General features: G+C 35.8%; 2 protein-coding genes across 2 annotated transcripts; both read right to left on the bottom strand.

The window, feature by feature from the left end:
- Positions 1–1,676: 1,676 nt before the first annotated feature.
- On the bottom strand, positions 1,677–3,815 carry LOC126702537 (UDP-glycosyltransferase 89B2-like). The gene has a single exon (XM_050401256.1). The coding sequence runs from the start codon at positions 3,572–3,574 to the stop codon at positions 2,174–2,176; it is 1,401 nt and encodes a 466-aa protein (XP_050257213.1). The 5' UTR covers positions 3,575–3,815; the 3' UTR covers positions 1,677–2,173.
- Positions 3,816–19,296: 15,481 nt separating this feature from the next.
- Positions 19,297–20,944, bottom strand: LOC126702725 (UDP-glycosyltransferase 89B2-like). The gene has a single exon (XM_050401545.1). It carries the CDS (start codon positions 20,897–20,899, stop codon positions 19,490–19,492), a length of 1,410 nt encoding a protein of 469 aa, XP_050257502.1. The 5' UTR covers positions 20,900–20,944; the 3' UTR covers positions 19,297–19,489.
- Positions 20,945–21,222: the final 278 nt, after the last annotated feature.

Below are 21,222 nucleotides of genomic sequence, written 5' to 3'. Positions count from 1 at the left end.
TTTTTTTTTCCCTGTTATTACTAAGTTAGACATGCATTTAATGGTAATTGCTAATTGCTAATTCTCATCTCCCCTAAACTCATTTTACCTAATAATTACAAAACCAATAACCCTAAAGACAAGCACAATAAGACCAACATTCTAGTAATCACCCAAAACTAAAAATTAACTAACTAAATTGAATTGAATTCCTTAATTAATTCCTGGATCAAAACCCAGAATCAACTTATGCATAAAAATACAAAATTTACAAACACACCCACTTTCAGTGGAATCTTTTTCTTCATAAAGTTACAACCGTTTGTTATCAGAAGCACAAAAGTAGTAATGAGCTCCAAACGACAGCGTTTAACGATCGAGAGAGAGAGAGAGAGTACCTTGGAGCGGAGTGAAGGGCTTGGAAATGAAAGCCTCTGAAACCTCACACTGCGATTGAGTGCAGAAACAGTGAGAGAGATGAGACTCAGAGGTCGTCGCCGACAAAAGCCCTCTGCCGCCGACGAAAGCCCTCTGCCGCCGATGTAAGTGAGAGTGAGTTTCTTTTGGTTCAGAGACGTTGAGAGTGAGGTTTGTATGTTCAGGTGTAAGTCAGACTGAGAGTGAGATTGAGAGTCTGAAAGTTTGTGTGTCTTAAGTGGGGTTGGAAACCCAGTGGTACTCGAGCTTCATGAGCTCGAGTACTGTTTAAACAGTACTCGAGCTTCATAAGCTCGAGTACTAAGGCAACATGCCACGGTGGAAGGGGAAAATGTGGTACTCGAGCTTGGTGAGCTCGAGTACCACTAAAAGTGGTATTTTCCTAATTATTTCCGAAACAGTGCTCTGTTGCTAAATATTTCAAAAATTAATGCTAATGGGCCATTTTGGCCTACATTTATTTCATAAATTTGTTTGGGTATATAATCTGAATCTGGCTATATTCTTTGTTGGGATTGAGTGACCATTTAGATTTAAACTCTACAAAAATTTTCAAGTGATTTTGCCATTGTGTGATTGTGTCATCTCCAGATTGGAACAAATCTCCAATTCTCCAACTTAGTACGAGTACAGGTATAAGGGAATTATTATTAGCAACATGCCAACATAGTGTGGATTCATGACCTAGATTGATTTATTCATATTATCAACAAAAAAAAAAATGATCATTCTGATGTCATCACACATACTAAATGAATGCATCGCTCTCATCATTACATTTTTTTTTTTTTTTTGTGGTGATTTTAGAAGCTCTGCAATTAGTCTGATGAACGTTGGAACGTTTATGAAATAATCATTAGCGATGATATCATGCTCAAGTAGTAGCTTTTGATAAGTTAACATATTTCCACTTATATACTGTTCAAAGGATTGTGACTGTGTGCCAAGTTAATCCTATTTCATGATAATTGCAGTGCTCAATGCTGAGATCAGAGGTTTCAACTGTATTTCAAGTAATGGGATTTCTGTTTTCCAGAGCCAAAACTCTTTTAATGATTATAAAGAACCATCATAATATCATATAGACAAATTAAGAATTTGAACGTGTTTGAAACTTTTTAATTCTTAAGCCCCATTTTGCCACTCTTATTTCTATTTTTTATTTTTGCTGAGTCACTCCTATATCTACTTGCTTGTTTGCTTAAAGTAAATAAAAATTAAAAATACAACTGCATTTTAACAAATAAGAGAAACATAGATGCCATGAGCTTATAATTTCCTTTATTATTAATATTTTTAACAGAAACATCTATATATCCGTATACAGAAAGATTTTGAAATATTATAAATAATTTATCATACTTTTGAATGCAATTTTTGGTATGATTCCTAATTAGAACTTAAAAGAACATCACTGTCCCCTGTGTGTTTTTGTTTCTTAAATCACAAGAAAAAAAAATCACAGATAATTCAAACCAAAAAATACACTCCATTAGCATCTTAATACATGGAAAAGAATGCAACAAAGAAGTGTACTTCTTTTTTATTTTTCATTTTTAAATTTTTATGTTATGAACAAAAATTAAGGGCCCATTTGGTAAAGAATTTATAATAACGTTGTTTAAATGTTGTGAAAATATGTATAAATAAGAAAGTATTGTGAAAATACGTATATTGTTGTTTAAATAACAAAAATTGTTAGTAAAAAACGGCACCAAACAACCTAAAATTCCAAACATCCTTTCCATAGTTGACCTCACCTAGTTAGCCTCTCCACAAACTCATCCAAATCTTTATCCAAGCTCCCTCCTTTGATCGCACCCAAAGACGCATCACTAAGCCCTTTGACTCGCACCCTCTCCGGTCTTGTTGCACTCACCGACTCCACCAATAGGCGAGCTAACTCACTAGACTCAGGAATGTTCTCTACGTTCTCACCAACTCGAATTCCCACACCTAGTTCATCAACCAATAATTTGGCATTTGCAAACTGCTCTGCACCCATTGGCCACGTCAGCATCACCACGCCAGCAATGATCCCTTCCAACGCCGAGTTCCATCCACAGTGAGTCAAGAACACACCCACAGCTCGATGCCTCAGTATAGCCACTTGTGGGGCCCATCCTTTAATCACCAAACCCCTACCCTCCACATGATCTTCAAACCCATCTGGAATCACACCAAGATCATCATCCAAACCCACGTGTCGATCATCCAAGCCCCTCACACAAAAAATAAACTGGACCCCACTTTGGTCCAAAGCCGAAACCAACACTTCCATTTGTTTAGTATTCAACGTTGTACGACTCCCGAAGCAAACATAGACAACGGAACTGTCAGGTCGCGAATCTAGCCACGTCATCACTTGTTCACATGGAATTGAGCTGGACCCACCTCTGTTAGACGATCCAATCACATCATCTTCCAGAGGCAGTAACGGGCCCACAGACCAGACTTGATCGTGCCCGAATTCGGTCCTCAAATGCTCCAAGTAAACTCGCTCCAACTCAGTGAACGAGTTGATAACCAAACCCCAGCTAGCGAAATTATCGAGCATGTTGTTTTTGTTGAATTCCCAATCTGGGTCTCCTTCCTTACTATTTTTATACCGATGAGGGAGTTGCCACCAAGGGTAAACTGGGGAATTCGGGATTCTAGGAAACAAGACCTGAAAATTCATATCTGCAGGATCTTCATTTTTGGGTAAGTCACGCCATAGTGAGAAAAGAACTGACAAGCCAGAAGCACCGGAGGGAGAGAAGACGACACGTGGCAAGCCGAGTTGTTTAGCGAGGTGGTGGGTCCAGCCGAGGAAGAAATCGGAGATAATAGCTATGGGGGGAGAGAGGTGAGAATGGAACCAGTTGAGGAGAAGTGGGTAGTGAAGGTCACGCCTGGCTTGGTCCTTGGCCATGCGACTTTTCCATGAGGGAGTGGGACGTTCAGGAGCTGGGAGAACTAAGGGGTGGAGTGAAGAAGGGTGGAGAGATAGGAGGGGTTGGAGCAAAGGGTGGTTGGTGGGGAGGACTACAACGGTGACGGTGTGACCGCGGCGGAGTAATCGGTGGGTGAGATCGAGGAGCGGTATGATGTGGCCTGAGGCTGGGTAGGTGTAAACAAGGATGTGTGCACCGGTGGCGGTGGTGGTGATGGACATGGCTGACAAGCTTTTGACTTTGGATGACAGTTTTTAGAGCACTATTTGGCTTTTGAGTTTGAGTCTTTGACTTCGTTTATGTCTCTGTGTGTGCTAAATGCTAATCTAATCTGTAGGTGAATACTGAATTTGAATTCGTCATGCCTGACGATAGCGTAGGTTTGTACTCCAAGTAAAATTATTTTAAGAAGTATTTAAAAAAAAAAATGAAAGTGCCTTGCTTTCTTAACAAAGCTTTCTAAAATAAATAATTAATATATACTTTAAAAGTACATATGAAGCAAACTCATATATTATAGGCGAAACTATACAGTAAGTTTTTAAAGTATACCTGCCGTGCATAATTGGTCCCTAAACTTTTAAATAAATGCTATTGGTCCTAAAATTTTAAAAATAAGCATTATTAGTTCATTTATTAACTTCTGTTAGTTTTTTTTTGCTTGTGTCAAACGGATCACTAATGTATCTTTTTTTTAATGACATGGCAACTGTTTTTAGTATTAAAAAATTACTTACCAGCAAACACACCACCCTCAGATCAGCCATTGTCTCTGTTGATCCCAAAAAGAAAAAAAAAAAAGATCAACAGTTGTCTCTAGCGCCGCCCCTGGCTCAGGCCAGCACTTTAGTTCCCCTCCTCAGCTCACCTTCCCAAGCACTCCTCCTCGTTATGGACACCTCCTGCGTCCTCATATGGATTATCTCTAACTCTCATCAAACAAAGTCAATAACTTCTTCAAATGGTACCCAGATTCCAATCTCAAATCAATATTAGATGAAAATTTGCCCAATATCTAATCTTGAATTACAAAACCCATTTTCAATAACCCCCGCTGCAACAAAATAGATGGTGGAAACCAAGAGGTGGGTCTGTAAGAGAACACATCAAAATGGATAAATTTCATCAATTTTTTTGGTTTTACCCTTTCTCATCTTTTATGCTCTTAATTATTATTGTTTTATTTATCATGAAATAAAGGGAAAAAAATAAAATAAAAATCATGCCTTACACAAGTGTATTGATGTAATACAGTATGGCACCCACAATAGGAGAAAGGTTGCAGCAGTTTCGGGAAATTCAAAGCAATGTGAGGAGACTTAAATCGGAAAAGGAGAGTTTTGAGCAAAAAGCAGCACAGTGTCAGCAAGCAGCAGTGACACGGGTGCAAGAAGTAGTGACAGGGGTGCAAGAATTTGAAACATTGGTGCAAGACCGAACTTCTACTTTGTACAGTTATCTGGTGCTCATTTTTCAATTCTGCAATTGCGTTAGCTTCATTTTTGTTGTAGAAGTGAACAACCTTGCCCTCAAAATTGGCAGCTAGCTCCTCTGCCTTTTTTACCTCTGCCTCTACTATGTTCGCCAGCCTCTCTGTTTCTTGCGCCCAAGCTGTTGCTTCTTCCGCCAGTTTTCTTAGTACTTGTGCCAATGCTGTTTCTTTTTTATTATTATTCAGCAAAAAAAGAAAACAGCACTGGCACAAGTACTAAGAAAACTGGCGGAAGAAGCAATAGCTCGGGCGCAAGAAGTAGAGAGGCTGGCGAACATAGTAGAGGCAGAGGTGCAAAAGGCAGAGGAGCTAGTTGTCTATTTTGAGGGCATTGTTGTTCACTTCTACAACAAAAATGAAGCTAACGCAATTGCAGAATTGAAAAATGAGCACCAGATAACTGTACAAAGTAGAAGTTCGGTCTTGCACCAATGTTTCAAATTCTTGCACCCCTGTCACTACTTCTTGCACCCGTGTCACTGCTGCTTGCTGACACTGTGCTGCTTTTTGCTCAAAACTCTCCTTTTCCGATTTAAGTCTCCTCACATTGCTTTGAATTTCCCGAAACTGCTGCAACCTTTCTCCTATTGTGGGTGTCATACTGTATTACATCAATACACCTGTGTAAGGCATCATTTTTATTTTATTTTTTTTCCTTTATTTCATGATAAATAAAACAATAATAATTAAGAGCATAAAAGATGAGAAAGGGTAAAACCAAAAAAATTGATGAAATTTATCCATTTTAAGATGCCTCAACAAAGCTCTCAAAATTTGATAACAAAGATATTACTTGAAAGAAACCACACAGTGAAGCATCAAGCATTCCCGAAAGTCATTAGTGAGACCCAAATTCATCAATAAAAACCAGGATGGCATATTATCAATGAAAGGTTGGCACATTAATATATATATATATATATATACATATATACATTCTTTTTCTTTTTAATTATAGTCATCAATCTGGTCTTCTCTATCTGAAATGATACGAATTAGCTATAGGTCAAATTATAGGAGCAAGGTGAATAGTGAGGTTGTGGGTTTAAGACCCACCATGTGCATGTATAACTTACCAATTATAAAACAAATCCATCTTAAATGATGCATTAAGTTCATAATTGAAAGATATTTGGATATACAGTAACAAAGAGCTAAATCAGTTAAGAAATTTAGAGACATGTCTAAGAACCAATTCATTCTCAGGACAAATCAAAGTGTAATCTATTTCTATCTGTCTACATGTTCACTCTCAAAGTATTGAATGTGAAATATATTCCGATGCTACGTGTGCTTTCAAATTATTTTTTACAACCAAAAAAAAAGGGAAAAAGGATAGAGACCTCAAATCCAAACAGTGACGCTTAATTCAACGATGAGAAAAACTAAGATAGTTTCTAAAAAATTGGTGAATGAATCAATTTTATCAGGAATCATCAAAACAATATACAAACGAACTACATAGATTCGCAAAAATTACAAATACTTTTAAGGAACTGATCTCATTCTGATCATAGCTTCAAAGTGAAAGGTGAAAGAGAATTCAATTCACTTACAAAATGAAGAGTTACTGTTCAGAGAATTTCTAGATCAAACTAAGCGCAGTGAAACTGAAAGGCTACAGTAAGTTATTGTGGAATCGAACTAATTAAAATAACAAAAACCAAATAAAAATGGAAAATGAGAGCGATTTCACTAACCACAGAACGCTTCAAATGAAATCCGAAGTGAAAAATGAGCAACATACAACTCAATTTTCAAACAATTCACAAACTCTATGACCTAAATCCACCATATTAGGCACAATAGAAGTATAAATTTTTAAAGGAAAACAAAATCAAATCAATTTCATTCAAGAATCAAGTCGATCTGCGAATTCTCTAGAAATTAATCAATTACATGAACATGAACAACAACGAATTCAATTCTTTCTTATTTTCTCAGATCAGAAAAGCAATGGATCACTTGAGGATCCAAAAACCGAGATTATACGCCATCAGATACTGAAAAATTCAAAAAAATATTTCACATCCGTAGTTTCCACACAGAGAGAGGGAGAGAGAGTAACCTGGTTTTGCAGTGGAAGAGAACTGAGAAGAAAGGGTGTTTGGTTTGAAGGAAAATGAGTATGGAACAGGGCGGCGCTATTCTATATTCAGGGGTTCAAAACCCTGACTTCCCTAAAAAAAAAATTTATATATATAAAATATTTGTTTTTGTTAGTTTAATATTTTAATTTATTTTTTAAAATATTTTCGCACATCCTTACTTAAATTTTGCACCCCTTATTACAAGTATTTCTAACTCTAATAGTAAAGAGTCAATGTTTATGAATTGTAAGTATCACTTTTTTTTTTATAAATTTATATCATGTGTGTGAGTGTGTCTAATATTAATAATATGTATTACTTTTTGTTATAATGCTATTTGTGTGAATTATGATGTGTGTGAATATTTGTGTGTACAATATAAATATAATATATATTTATGTAATTTAATAATTAGGAAATAGATATGGTTTGTTACATATGTGTATTGTTATCATGTTATAATAACTTTTTTTTTTTATAAAGTTAGTAAAATTTAAGAAAAAAATTGTAAAGTTAATGATTGTCCAAGCATTTGACTGGTTAAGTAGACGCAAAGTGTATAAGTTTATATATGAATGAGTGTGGTTGTATGCCTCAATAATTAATACGAAGCTAATGAGTTTAGTTTAGTCATTTAATTTAAAATATTTTATAAAAACAATAACAAATAGATAATAACAACTGCATAAAAATAAAAATATTAGATAAATTTAACAAAATAAAATAGTCATAGCTACCCATATTGGACATAGATACTCATAATGAACTATCATATAACAATTTAAAATTTGAAAACTTGTAGAAGAAAATTGTAAAACTTCATGTATTAATTTTATTTTGTCGATAATTCGATATATTAAAGTTCTTTTTTATTAAAATTTTTTAATAACCCCCTAAACAAAATTCCTGGAGCCGCTACTGGTATGGAAGCTTTTGGAATGAATGAAGTAGAGAAGGAAATGGAAGGGTTCTGTCTGATTTACAATTAAAAAAAACTTAAGAAAAAAAAAAAAATATATATATATATATATATATACAAAACTCCCTAACCCTTTGAGATTTGAGTATTTTTGAGAAATAATTACAATATGCTGCTAACCCCGCAGCTCAAACCCTTTTCCCCTAGACACCCAAGTACTTTGTAAATGGGGAGATGTCAATTCAGCTACAAGGCCTTTGGCGAGTATTTAATCCTATATAGTAATGATTTTGAGTATTTAATCCTATATAGTAATTGTAAGGACACAATTGGTAACGACCCGCAACGGTGTTGGGTTCGCACGTAAAAAGGCCCAAACAATATCATTTGTAGAGCGTGGGTTTGAAATGTTAGGCCTTGGTCACCAGATGGTGGGTTTTTCGTGGTGTTCATACATGGTTAAGTCGTCTTCGCCATAGGAGTCTTTCTCCTGGAGGCGGGCTGGGAGGCTCTGGTTTTTGGCCATTTTTCCCAGCCTCCTCTTGGTGCACTAACTTTTACATTATATAGTCCTTCTTGGTTGATCTTAGCCCTCCACTTGTTGGTCAGGCAGGTGCTTACTTCAGTACCTGTCCCATCAGCTGTCCCCTTTTACTTTCTGTTAGTTGCGAGGATCGAAGTTACACCGTCCAAGCGTCTTTTCTCATTAACATGATCAGGACGCTGGCCGGCGCATTTAATGCGGAGAGGACGTATTTTCCTTGAACCTATTTTGCACCGTACCTCCACATGGGCCCTATTCCACTCACATCCCCTTCAGAGGACTATTTGGGGATATCCTTCACTAAGACGTTGCTCTTCTCATCGAAGTCTTGGAGTGCCGAGGATAGGGTCGTTCTCAGCTGTTCCCCTTAACCCCTCGGCCTTTGATCACTCGTCATCGGCACACTACCTCCTCGACACGGGCCCTGAGCCCGGATAGAGCGTGGGCCGGATCATAAGCTCCCCGGCCCTACAGTAATATTTTACGCCTATATTAAATTTAGATCAGAAATTGACTCGTTATAAATTTTGGTTCACTAGTTTAACTAGTCGATCTCAGTTCAAATAACTGGTTGAATTAAAATTTAAATAAAAATATAAAAAGGTTTTTAAAAGTTTTGAAAATTTAAAAATTGATAGATCAATTTTTAAAAATTTAACAATATACATATATATTATTCACATATAAAATATATATAAGGTTACAATAACATGCCTAGGGAAATAATATTTATTGATCACCCTTAGTATAAGCTAAACATAAAGAGTTCAACAATTTTTTTATTTTTACAAAAATTTGTAATGATAGAATCTTTAAATTAAAATAGATGAACAAACAAAGTAAATATTATAACAAAAATATTGTGCAATAATTTAAACTAGTGATATGAAAATAACTTAAATCGTTTTGAAAGTTAATAATTTTCTTCCTAATAACTTTAAGTATTTTAAAGTTCTCAAAAAAAGCCTAATTATTTTTAGAAACTTGTTGAGGTTGAACAAGGTAACAAAAATTTCGTCGAATATAATTGGGTTAATTAATTTGACTAGGTTATATGCTTAAATGGTCTAGTTAAAAGCTCAAATGAATCTAAGCACTAAGTCACCAATGTAAAAATCCAATCAACCATGTCTAGACATAATAACTATGATTTATGTGTAAACCATTAATTGTGATATTATTTCATATGAAAAGAATATAAACATGGTGGGTTCCAATTAGCTCAATTAGTAAAGTCTCTAATGGTTGAATAAGAGACCTGAGGTTCAATTATCGCCTACACCAAAAACCGATTGGTGTCTTAGTCTGATGATAAAGAACACAATCATCAAAATTGGACGTCATAAGTTGAAAATTTATATATACATAAACATGTGTCATTGTAAAAGCAAAAATGTCTGTTTCCACAAATTTTTAGTAGTTTAGGTATAAAACAATTAATACAAGAGGTGGTTAATTGTTACATTCAAAACTTTAAAAGGTTTCGTATTTTACATTTTTTTTTTAAAAAAAAAACCATGGAATTTTTGTGTACTTTCCCACTGTGGGGCCAGAGAACTTACGACCCGGCCCACTTTCCACTAGGGCCCAGGGCCCGTGCCGAGGAGGGTTTTTGCCGAGGACGAGTAGGAAAAGACCAAATAGCATAGAGACGCAGCCGAGGATGACCCTGTCCTCGGCATCCCAAGACTTCGAAGGGAAGAGTGACATGCTATCAAAGGCAGCCTCCAAAAGACCCCCAGGAGAAGAGGCGAGTAGAATGGGACCCACGTGGGGGTACGGTGTGGAGGTGGTTCAAGGTAAATACGTCCCCTCCGCATTGAATGCATCCACAAACGTCCTAACCATATTAATGAGAAAAGACGCCTGAACAGTGTGGCTTCGATTATTGCAACTAACAAAAAGCAAAGGGAAGCGGCTGATGGGACAGATACTTGAATAGGCACCTGCCTGATCAACAGGTGGAGGGTCAGGATCAGCCAAGCGGGGCTATATAATATGAAGACTGATGCGCCAAAAAAAAGGGGGGCTGGGAAAAAAGGGCCAAGAACCAGAGCCTCCCAGACCGCCTCAAGGAGAAAGACTCCTCAAGCGAACACGGTTTAATTCTGTATGAACACCACGACTAACCACCGTCCAGTGACCAAGGCCTAACCTTTCAAACCCACACTCTACAAATGATATTGTTTGGGCCTTTTTACGTGCGAACCCAATATCATTTTGGGTTGTTACAAATTGAGTCCTTACACCCACAATTTTAAATGTTAGTTAATGACCCCTTTCATATTAAAAAATAATAAAAACACTAATTTAAAGTACAAATTTCTTTTTCTTTTTTTAATATTCACTTTTTTGCCTTATATGACTCATTAACTTTAAGAGCCCATAAAACATATGTTCACAAAATATATAAGAAAAAATATTTTGTAAAAAGTCCTTTTCTTTTCCAAAAACTAACTCTTTTTATTTTTCATTTTACATACTACAAGATTGTTAGGGATATAGAAATGCATGGTTTTTTTTTTTTTTTCCTTGTTAGAAGAAACAGTAACTCTATAGTCACAATTTTCACAAAAATATGTCCAACTACCAAGATGTCGAGTTGGTAACTGCAAATAATAAAATGATGTCAGTAATAGTTTAGATGAGAACCCAAAAAAAAAAATCACTTATCTGTTTTGAAAAATGATGTGTTTGTAGCATTACTTTGAAAGAAAAGATATTATGAATTATATGGTTGAAAGTTTGACAGATGTTCAACTTTGTCATCCATAAACAAAAGAAAAGTTTTTCATTTAAATTATCTTAAATTAATTTATATGTATACGTTTGATGTTTTCTAAAAATAAATATTTTACTCTAAAATCTAATCTTTAATTTAGTTAACAAAAAACCCTTGATTTTACTTTTAAAAATATATCAATTGTGTATATAAATTAAAAGATAATTACATATGAGTATCGTTTTTCATTGCAGCTTCATGAAGAAAAATAGTGATTTTAAAAGAAAAAATAAAAAAATGGTTTTCCATTAACACTACAAGAAAAAAGACTTAATACAACAAAATAAGTCATTGCAATAACAACTAATGTCATTGTAATAGGTGTTATTGCAACGATATACAAGTCGATGCAAACTGTTGTAATAAACTCTGAGGCAATAGGTTTATGCAACACTAGATTTTCGTTGCAATAAGTACCATATATTGCAATGATTTATTTTGAAAATCTCGTTGCAATAGGTGTTATTGCAATGACAAAAAAGTTGATGCAAGCCATTGTAATAAAATTTGAGGCAAAATGTTGAAAAAATCTCATTGCAATAGGTTGATTTTTTTATCAAAAAAAAATTTAAAAATAAATAAATCAATTCTTGAATAATAATTTTTTCATTAACCTATTTTGCAATTCAAAAACCATATCTAGGAACTATACTAACAATATAGTTCGATGTGAAATAAAAGATTACCTATTGCAACAACATATCTCAATGTATAAAAAGAGTTACCTATTACAACAACACATTTCGATGTAACATAATAATTATTGCTACAATCTCATATTGATGTAATAAATTTAAGTTACTATTACAACAAAAAACAACCTAGAGATGCAATAGTATATATATTACCTCCATTATTTTTTTTGTTACAATAATACTTGTTGTATTATGTCTTTTTTCTTGTAGTGTAACTACTTCACCAAGTGAGTAGAGAAAAACCCTTAGTAACAATAATCGGGTAGAATATGAATGATTTTATATGGAAATCCATCAAATGTAGAATTGGGATCCCACATGTGATAGTCTTTGACAACAAGAAGCAAATCAACAACAACTAGTTGAAGGAATTTTGCCCACAGTTGGGAATTACTCTTCTCCTAGTCGCTCACAGGCAAATGGGCAATTTGAAGTGACCAACATGGCGTTATTAATGATGATCAAGGTTCAAGACTCAGTGTCAAAATGCCTATTGCCAAAGAAGTGGAGAACTAACAATTGCGCTCTATTCCTACCTTTTATCTACTGGAGCATACTTGTTAGTTCTTTGGCCATGGTCTATTAACATGAGTATTGAACCAATTTCTAGCCAACTCTACTCAATTCTCCCTTACTCTCCCTCCCTCATCCTCTATCCAAACTGACCATTAAAGATCATAGTAGAATCTGCTAAAGTGAGTGTTACCTCACTAACACAACTCATGGGAGGCGAAAGGTATTACTACTGTTCCACTAATGCTCACTGAGGACACCCTATAATGGTTTATTATCTTAGATAGAAGTGAAATCATCACCCTTGACTATGTAGTGAGTTAGTGAGTCAAGGAAGTAGGCCAAACCCCACGTCTCGTATATTTGCTTCAAGTCTAGCTCTAAGGATCAATCTGATTTTACCATGAAGGTGGATGACTATGCATTCAAAGTAAGTAGTCCAAGTTGCAATCTGTTATTTTGCACCACACCAGTATACTTTAATTGACCTTTTATCTGAATACAAATTCTCTATATCATTTTTATGTTCTATTTTATGTTCTACAAATTATAACTTGCCATGTATTTGTTTAACTTCCTTATAAGATAGCCAAAATTTTTTTTTAAAAAAAATGACAAATTGTGAGTGGTGGAACATAAAGTGAAACACAAAATGTGGTATAGAGGATTTGTATTCCTTTTATCTATACTAGACAAAAAAAAAAAAAAACACTATTGTATTGTCAATGTTACTAACACACCACATTGTAAGCATTAACAACACTAAACACAACTATAATAGATATAAAATACTCAAAACTATATATATATATATATATATATATATTTTTTTTTTTTTTAATCTCATTTCTAGCACTAAAGGGAGACCTGGGAGGGATATAGCAAGAAAAACTTCAAAAAGAAAAAATACATATCTGATCAGTTGGGATACTCACTCTTTAGTGCATAAGCATAACAATCAAACTCAGCTGTGAATGGTTAGAGAAAAAAAAAAGCATTTTTTGCTTTAGAAGTTTGTACCACAACCTTATTACTTATGCGTGGGTGGTGATTAACTCTATTTTCTAGTGCACCTATGTGTTTTGGTTCCAACCCAGAGAAAAAGGCTCAACCCATTTCTTATCTTTTCATCAAAAAAAAAAAAAAAAAAAAGCACAACCCAGTGTAAAGGATGATAGAAATTACTAACTATAGAGACATTCCTATTTATGATTAGCTTTTGAAAAATAAATAATTTTGGTTCTTGAGAAACCGTTTCGCTTTGAGGCCATGTGGGTGTTTGATCTAGATTGTAGAGAAGTAATTTCTAGGGCATGGGACTATACTCCTGATGGTACACCCATGTTCAAGGCAATTAAGAAACTTCAGAGATGTAAGAAACGATTAAAAGCTTGGGATCGAGACCATTTTGGTAATGTGAAAAAAATCATAAAGCAAATAAAAGAAAGGCTTTGGAGAGCAGAGGAGGTTTTGGCAAGGACTGGGGTTTTTGATGAGGTGGCTTGTTTAAAATTTTTAACAAAAACATCTATAAATCCACATACACAAAGATTTTGAAATACTACAAATAATTTATCTTACTTTTGAGTGTAGTTTTTTGTATGATTCTGAATTAGAACATAGAAGAACATCACTCTCCCCTATGTGTGTTTGTTTCTATAAACGCAAGAAAAAATCACAGATAATTCAAACCAAAAAATACACTTCATTAGCATCTTAAATTCTTAATACGTGGGAAAAATAAATGCAATGAAGACTTCTTTTTTATTTTTCATTTTTAAATTTTTATGTTATGAATGAAAAGTAAAATTCCAAAACATTCCTTCCATAGTTGTCCTCACCTACTTAGCCACTCCACAAACTCATCTAGATCTTTATCCGAGCTCCCTCCTTTGATAGCACCCAATGACGCATCACTGAGCCCTTTGCCACGCACTCTCTTTGGTCTTGTTGCACTCACCGACTCCACCAATAGGCGAGCTAACTCACTAGACTCAGGAATGTTCTCTACGCTCTCACTAGCTCAAATTCCCACACCTAGTTCATCAACCAATAGTTTTGCATTTGCGAACTACTCCACATCCATTGGCCACGTCAACATCACCACCCCAGCAGTGATCCCTTCTAACATCGAGTTCCACCCATAGTGAGTCAAGAACGCACCCACAGCAGTATAGCCACTTGTGGGGGCCCATCCTTTAATCACCAAACACCTACCCTCCACGCGATCTTCAAACCCATTAGGAATCACACCAATATCATCATCCAAACCCAAGTGTCGATCATCCAAGCCCCTCACGCAAAAAATAAATTGGACCCCCACTTTGGTCCAAAGTCGAAACCAACACATCCATTTGTTTAGTAGTCAACGTTGTACGACTCCCGAAGCAAACATAAACAACAGAACTATCATGTCGCGAATCTAGCCACGTCATCGCTTGTGCACATGGTATTAAGCTAGACCCACCTTTGTTAGAGGATCCAATCACATCATCTTCCAGAGGCAGTAACGGGCCCACAGACCAAACTCGATCGTGCCCGAGTTTGGTACTCAAATGCTCCAAGTAAACACGCTCCAACTCAATGAACGAGTTGACAACCAAACCCCAGCTAGCGATAGGAGTGTGCAAAAAACCAACGAATCGAAAAAACCGACCAAAACCGACTAAACCATTGCCAAAATTTCGATTAGGTTCGGTTTCGATTTTTAATTTTTAAAAACCGAAATTTCGGTTCGGTTTCAGTTTCAGGTTTGAATACACCGAACCGACCAAAACCAAACCAAACATATTATAATATATTTTACATAAAATTTTTAATATAAAGTTTGTATATATTTGTAATTTGGGCCTCCGTTAGTTATTATTAAAAAAAATAAAAAATAAAAAATAAAAAACTTGGGCCTCTAGTTTGTACATTAGTTGGGGCTCCAGTCCTTTCATTTTATTTTAAAACATTAGGCCCATTAGATTAACTAATTACGATCAAACTAAGTAAATTTCTATTAAACTATAAAAATAAAAGTTGGAAAACCCTACCCAGCCACACTTTTCACTCTCGCTCTCACTCTCTCTGTTCTCTGTAAAGTTAGCCACCTCGGCTCTCGCTCAAGCTCCAGGATCCGCACCAGCCTCATCACCAACTAAGTCTCCATCTCCGACTTCTTCTCCACCGTCTCATGCTCCCGCTCCCACCTCAAAGCTACCGACTCCCTCTTTGGCTCCAACTCCATCCGCCACTCCTCTGTCGCCTTCCTCCGCTTCGTCAACCTTGCCTCCGGCTCCACCCCCACCGATCGCCCCGACCCCCTCCAATGCGTCGACCGGTACTTCTTCTCACAGACGGCAGCACACTCCACTCTCCAGTCCCTCTCTCTCATGGTCTCTGCTTCTTCTCCGTTCTCTTTTTTTTTTTTTTTTTTTTTTTTGTTTGCTACTTGCTTGGTGCTTGGTGTTTGGGTGGTGAGAAAACTGGGGAATTTGGGATTCTAGGAAACAAGACCTGAAAATTTATATCTGCAGGATCTTCATTTTTGGGTAAGTCACGCCATAGTGAGAAAAGAATTGACAAGCCAGAAGCACCGGAGGGAGAGAAGAAGACACGTGGCAAGCCGAGTTGTTTAGCGAGGTGGTGGGTCCAGCCGAGGAAGAAATCGAAGATAATAGCTATGGGGGGAGAGAGGTGAGAATAAAGCTAACTAAATTATAGATATACATACATAAAAGGTATATTCATTATAAATTTAAAATATATTCAACTAATAACCAATTTAATCATTACTTATGTAATAAAATTTAATAAAGCTAACTAAATAGATCAAATTAATTTATGTTTATAACATGTACATTCAAATTTATTAAACTCAAAAGTAATACATGATATATGAACCATGTGGGGATGAAAGGGCCGAGTAGGGGTATTGGGCCATGAGCCATGATCGAGGACGCCAAGGAGCCCGAGGACAACCAAGTATTAATAAGGACAAGAGGGTTAAGAGGCCGAGGACGAGGGCCGATAACAACAAACAGATGATGTTGCCCGAGGAGCCAAACTTCCTCGAACAACAGAACAGAAGTCTGAAGCCCGACCACCCAACAAATATTGGGCAAAGGGCAACCATGCTTAGGAGGATAAGCTTCAGAGGGGTGAGTCAACAAAGAACTGAGAAATATCTGGAAAGAATACTGCTACCACCACATTGAATGCTTTGCACCTAACCAACTGGTCGCATTAATGTGGAGGTAAAGCCTAAACAATGATTTTTAGCCTTACAACTACACACAGAGACTTCAGAAAAGTTCTGATAGGACAAGCATCTAGAAGATTAGTTAATTGATCAACAAGTGGAAGATTAAGATGGGAGAAGGAGTATAAAAGGGAAAGAATTCCTTTACATGAGGGGGGCATCTGAGGAAAGAAAGAGGAGAGAAAAAGAACTAAATGTAACTAAGAACTACGGGTATTTGTACAAGTTCGAAATATATATATATATATATATATATAAGAACGTACCTTCTTCGGATTCCAACGAGGAGCATTTTTCTCTTCAAGTTATACCTCTCAATCACTATAACATTAAACCAATTCACTGTGATTCTTACTTGATTCTTTAAGTCTTCATCTATTAAACTCACTCTCTAACAAATCTATTATTGTGGGCTTGTTGGGTCATTGTTCATATCCGTTAGGCTTTGGGTCAATTTGTGTCCTTACAAACCAAAATAATAATATCTTTTCACCATCTTGGCTAATCAACTCCATCTAAGTCAATCTTATCATCATGTTCAGCATCTTACAAAATTATTTTTTCATAGACATTTTCTTTATTATTATCAACATTTACTTTTTTTTTTGGTTTTTTTATTCTAATAATTTTTTCTTTTTATTTTTTCTTGGCATTCTAGCTTTTTAGACTCAAAATAATGATAACAAAATAAAAAATAATTATATTTTTATTTAATACATTATTAATAGCATAGAAAATAAATTTGCACATATGAAAGTGAGTGTTATGAGTATAGTCTAAATTTTGTAGGAGAAAGAGAAGGGATAAAAAAAACTCATGGACTTACTATATCATTAGACTCAATTAAGTTTCCCAATAATTTTGTATTAACAAAGTCTAACAACTTGTTTAAATCAAATAAAACCACAAATTTTAACAAAAAAAAACACATTTTAAACCCACATGTTTATGTATCGTATGATTCACCAATACGATATGATTCATACGATACACACCTATGTATCGGACGATTCATGAGCACTTACAATACACTTTTATGATACGAAACTTTTTGTACATGATACGATACATATCGTACGTACGTATTGCGTATCGTACGATACTGACAACTATGCTTATTAGGCCCAAGATTGACAATCATCATTCCAATCATCTACATTTTCATATGGTGGCTTATTTTCACTTCCATACACGTAGTCCAAGCTTTGCATGACTATTAAGATCTCAGATTTAGGGGTGACAATTCGTGTTCATGTCGTGTCAACTCATGAGTATCCGACTATATAGATCAAAACTAACCCGACATGTTTATTAAACGGGTCAAGATTTCTCAACTCTAACATGACCCATTTATTAAATGGGTCAATCGTTTCAACCTGTTTATTAGATTTTATCAACAACAAAAAAACAAAGAAACAAACAAATAAATATTTTTAATATAAAATTTAGAACTAACGAGTAACTGTATCACAAATAATCATTCAAAATTAAAACATATCTTAATATTACAAATAATTAATCACAATATGTCAAAGAAAATAAACCACAACAATTAATAAGTTTATATACCTAGGGTTTGAAGGGTATATTGGTAAAATGTTATTTAATTAAATAGGTCAAACGGGTTTTATAAGTTGAACACTAAGCCAACCCGTTTATTAAACGGGTCAGTCGTGTCAACCCGAATATGACATGAACCCATTATCAACCCATAAACTGCTAACTTCATGTCGTGTCATGTCGGGTTTGCGGGTCGTATCCAATTTTGCCACCCCTACTTAGATTATAGAGATTCTGGTAATACAATGCTTAGCTTAAGTTAGTTAGTAATTAATGTTTAGTAGGATAAGGTGGAGTAATTAATCGCAATCCCTAGCATACTAATAAAATTGCAAAGGTGAAATTTGATGATTTCGGGTGGAGGGAAATTTCTTATCTATAATGGGAATTATTAAATTTGCTTGAGTTTCAAACTCCTATGCCAAAAGAACTTGGTGTTTAAAATACAGTGGGTGTTAAAAGAATCTAATAACTACATATAATGTTTTCCAAATATTTTTTAAATTTATAATTTGCTTATTAGAGATATAGATTTAAACATTGAATATCTCTATAAAAAACACTAAAAAGTGCCAACCAATAAGACTCTTGGCAATATGGTTGAAGTTTTAGCTTTTCATGTTAACTTCCTTGTCTTTTCTCTCAATCTCAATCAATTAAAGACAAATTAAGAATTTTGAACATGTTTGAAACTTTTTTGTGTTAACTTCCTAGAACTAATTTTTATATTTGTTGACTTACTTCCATATGTATTAATTTGCTTAAAGTAAATAAAAATACAATTGTATTTTAACAAATCAAAGAGAGAGATGCTAAGAGCTTAATTGATACTTTTTTTATGTTTCCAATGAAAACATCTAAAGTTTAAAACATATACTCTAAAATTATCGATGTATCCACACAAAAAAGAGAGAGATTTTGAAAAATTACAAATAATTTAAACAAATAATCTACATGCTTTTAAATGAAACTTGTGATGTACTTTTATATTAAAACCGCATCTATCTCCTTTTCGTGTTTGTTTCTTAAATGAAAAAAATCATAGATATATAATTCAAACCAAAAATACTCTTTATCAGCATCTTAATACATGGAAAAGAAGGCAATAAAGATGTGGTCTTTTTTTCCTTTCTGTTTTTTCTTCATTATGATCAAAAAGTAAAATTTAAAAACATTCATTCCATTTTTTACACTGATGTGGGAAACTTATACTAATTCTCACATATTACCTGCAGCTAACAATCAAACACATTAACATGTGTCAAATTTGTTGTCAAATTCTTAGTGTATACGTTCTAATTTTGGCAACACCTAGGTAGTCGCTCCACAAACTCATCCAAATCTTTATCCGAGCTCCCTCCTTTGATCGAACCCAAAGCTGCATCACTAAGCTCCTTAACTCGGACTCTCTCTAGCCTTGTTGCACTCACCGACTCCACCAATAGATGAGCTAACTTTGAGGGCTCAGGAATATTCTCTATATTCTCACCAACTCGAATTCCCACGCCTAGCTGATCAACCAGTAGTCTTGCATTCGTGAACTGATCTGAACCCATTGGCCATGTCAGCATCACCACCCCAGCAGTGATCCCTTCCAACACCGAGTTCCACCCACAGTGAGTCAAGAATGCACCCACAGCTCGGTGCTTCAGTATAGCCACTTGTGGAGCCCATCCTTTAATCACCAAACCCCTACCCTCCACACGATCTTCAAACCCATCAGGAATCACACCCACATGCCGCTCATCCAAGCCCCTCACACACAAAATAAACTCGACCCCACTTTGCTCCAAAGCTGAAACCAACACATCCATTTGTTTAGTATTCAACGTTGTACGACTCCCAAAGCATACATAAACAACGGAGTTGTCATTTCGCGAATTTAACCACGCCATCACTTGTTCACATGGTATTGAGCTGGAACCACCTCTGCTAGAGGATCCAACCACGTCATCTACAAGAGGCAATAACGGGCCCACAGCCCAGACTCGATCGTGCCCGAGTTCGGTCCTCAAATGATCCAAGTACACTCGCTCCAACTCAGTGAACGAGTTGACAACCAAACCCCAGCTAGCGAAATTATCAAGCATGTTGTTTTTGCTAAATTCCCAATCTGGGTCTCCTTCTTTACAGTTTTTATACTGATTAGGGAGTTGCCGCCAAGGGTAAATTTGGGAATTCGGGATTTTAGGTAACAAGACCTGAAAATTCATATCTTCAGGATCTTCATTTTTGGGTAAGTCACGCCATAGTGAGAAAAGAACTGACAAGCCAAAAGCACCGGAGGGAGAGAAAACGACACGTGGCAAGCCGAGTTGTTTAGCGAGGTGGTAGGTCCAGCCGAGGAAGAAATCGGAGATTATAGCTATGGGGGGTGAAATGTGAGAATGGAACCAGTTGAGGAGAAATGGATGGTGAAGATCACGCATGGCTTGGTCCTTGGCCATGCGACTTTTCCATGAGGGAGTGGGAGGTTCAGGAGCTGGGAGAACTAAGGGGTGGAGTGTAGAAGGGTGGAGAGAAAGGAGGGGTTGGAGCAAAGGGAGGTTGGTGGGGATGACTACAACAGTGACGGTGAGGCCGCGGCGGAGTAATTGGTGTGTGAGGTCGAGGAGCGGTATGATGTGGCCTGAGGCTGGGTAGGCGTAAGCAAGGATGTGTGCACCGGTGGTGGTGGTGGTGGTGGTGGTGGTGGTGGTGGACATGGCTTACAAGCTTTAGACTTTAGATGACACAAGCTTTTGACTCTGTGGCCGTGTGGGCTAATCTATATATCTAATCTTTAGGTGAATAATGAATGTGAGTTCGTCATGCCTGACGATAGCTTAGGTTTTCACTTTTCATTTTAGCTTTAATGGTTATCTATCAATTTTAGAAAAATTTTAATAAAGAAATGAAAAAATTCATCAAAATATTAATTTTTTTAATAAATTATTACCTATTATTCCCAGAACTTCTGTTAGTATTTTCCTTAATAATAAAACATTGCTACGTGGAGACAAATATCTCTATTACAAGAGGAGATCAA

The sequence above is a fragment of the Quercus robur genome, chromosome 10, assembly GCF_932294415.1.
Source record: "Quercus robur chromosome 10, dhQueRobu3.1, whole genome shotgun sequence".
Lineage (NCBI taxonomy): Eukaryota > Viridiplantae > Streptophyta > Magnoliopsida > Fagales > Fagaceae > Quercus > Quercus robur.
The sequence above is the reverse complement of the archived record's forward strand: the minus strand, read 5'-3'. Positions and strand labels throughout refer to the sequence as shown.

Coding starts and splice junctions, on each gene's coding strand:
- LOC126702725 (XM_050401545.1), bottom strand. CDS start 20,899: ATGTCCACCACCACCACCACCACCACCACCACCACCACCGGTGCACAC.
- LOC126702537 (XM_050401256.1), bottom strand. CDS start 3,574: ATGTCCATCACCACCACCGCCACCGGTGCACACATCCTTGTTTACACC.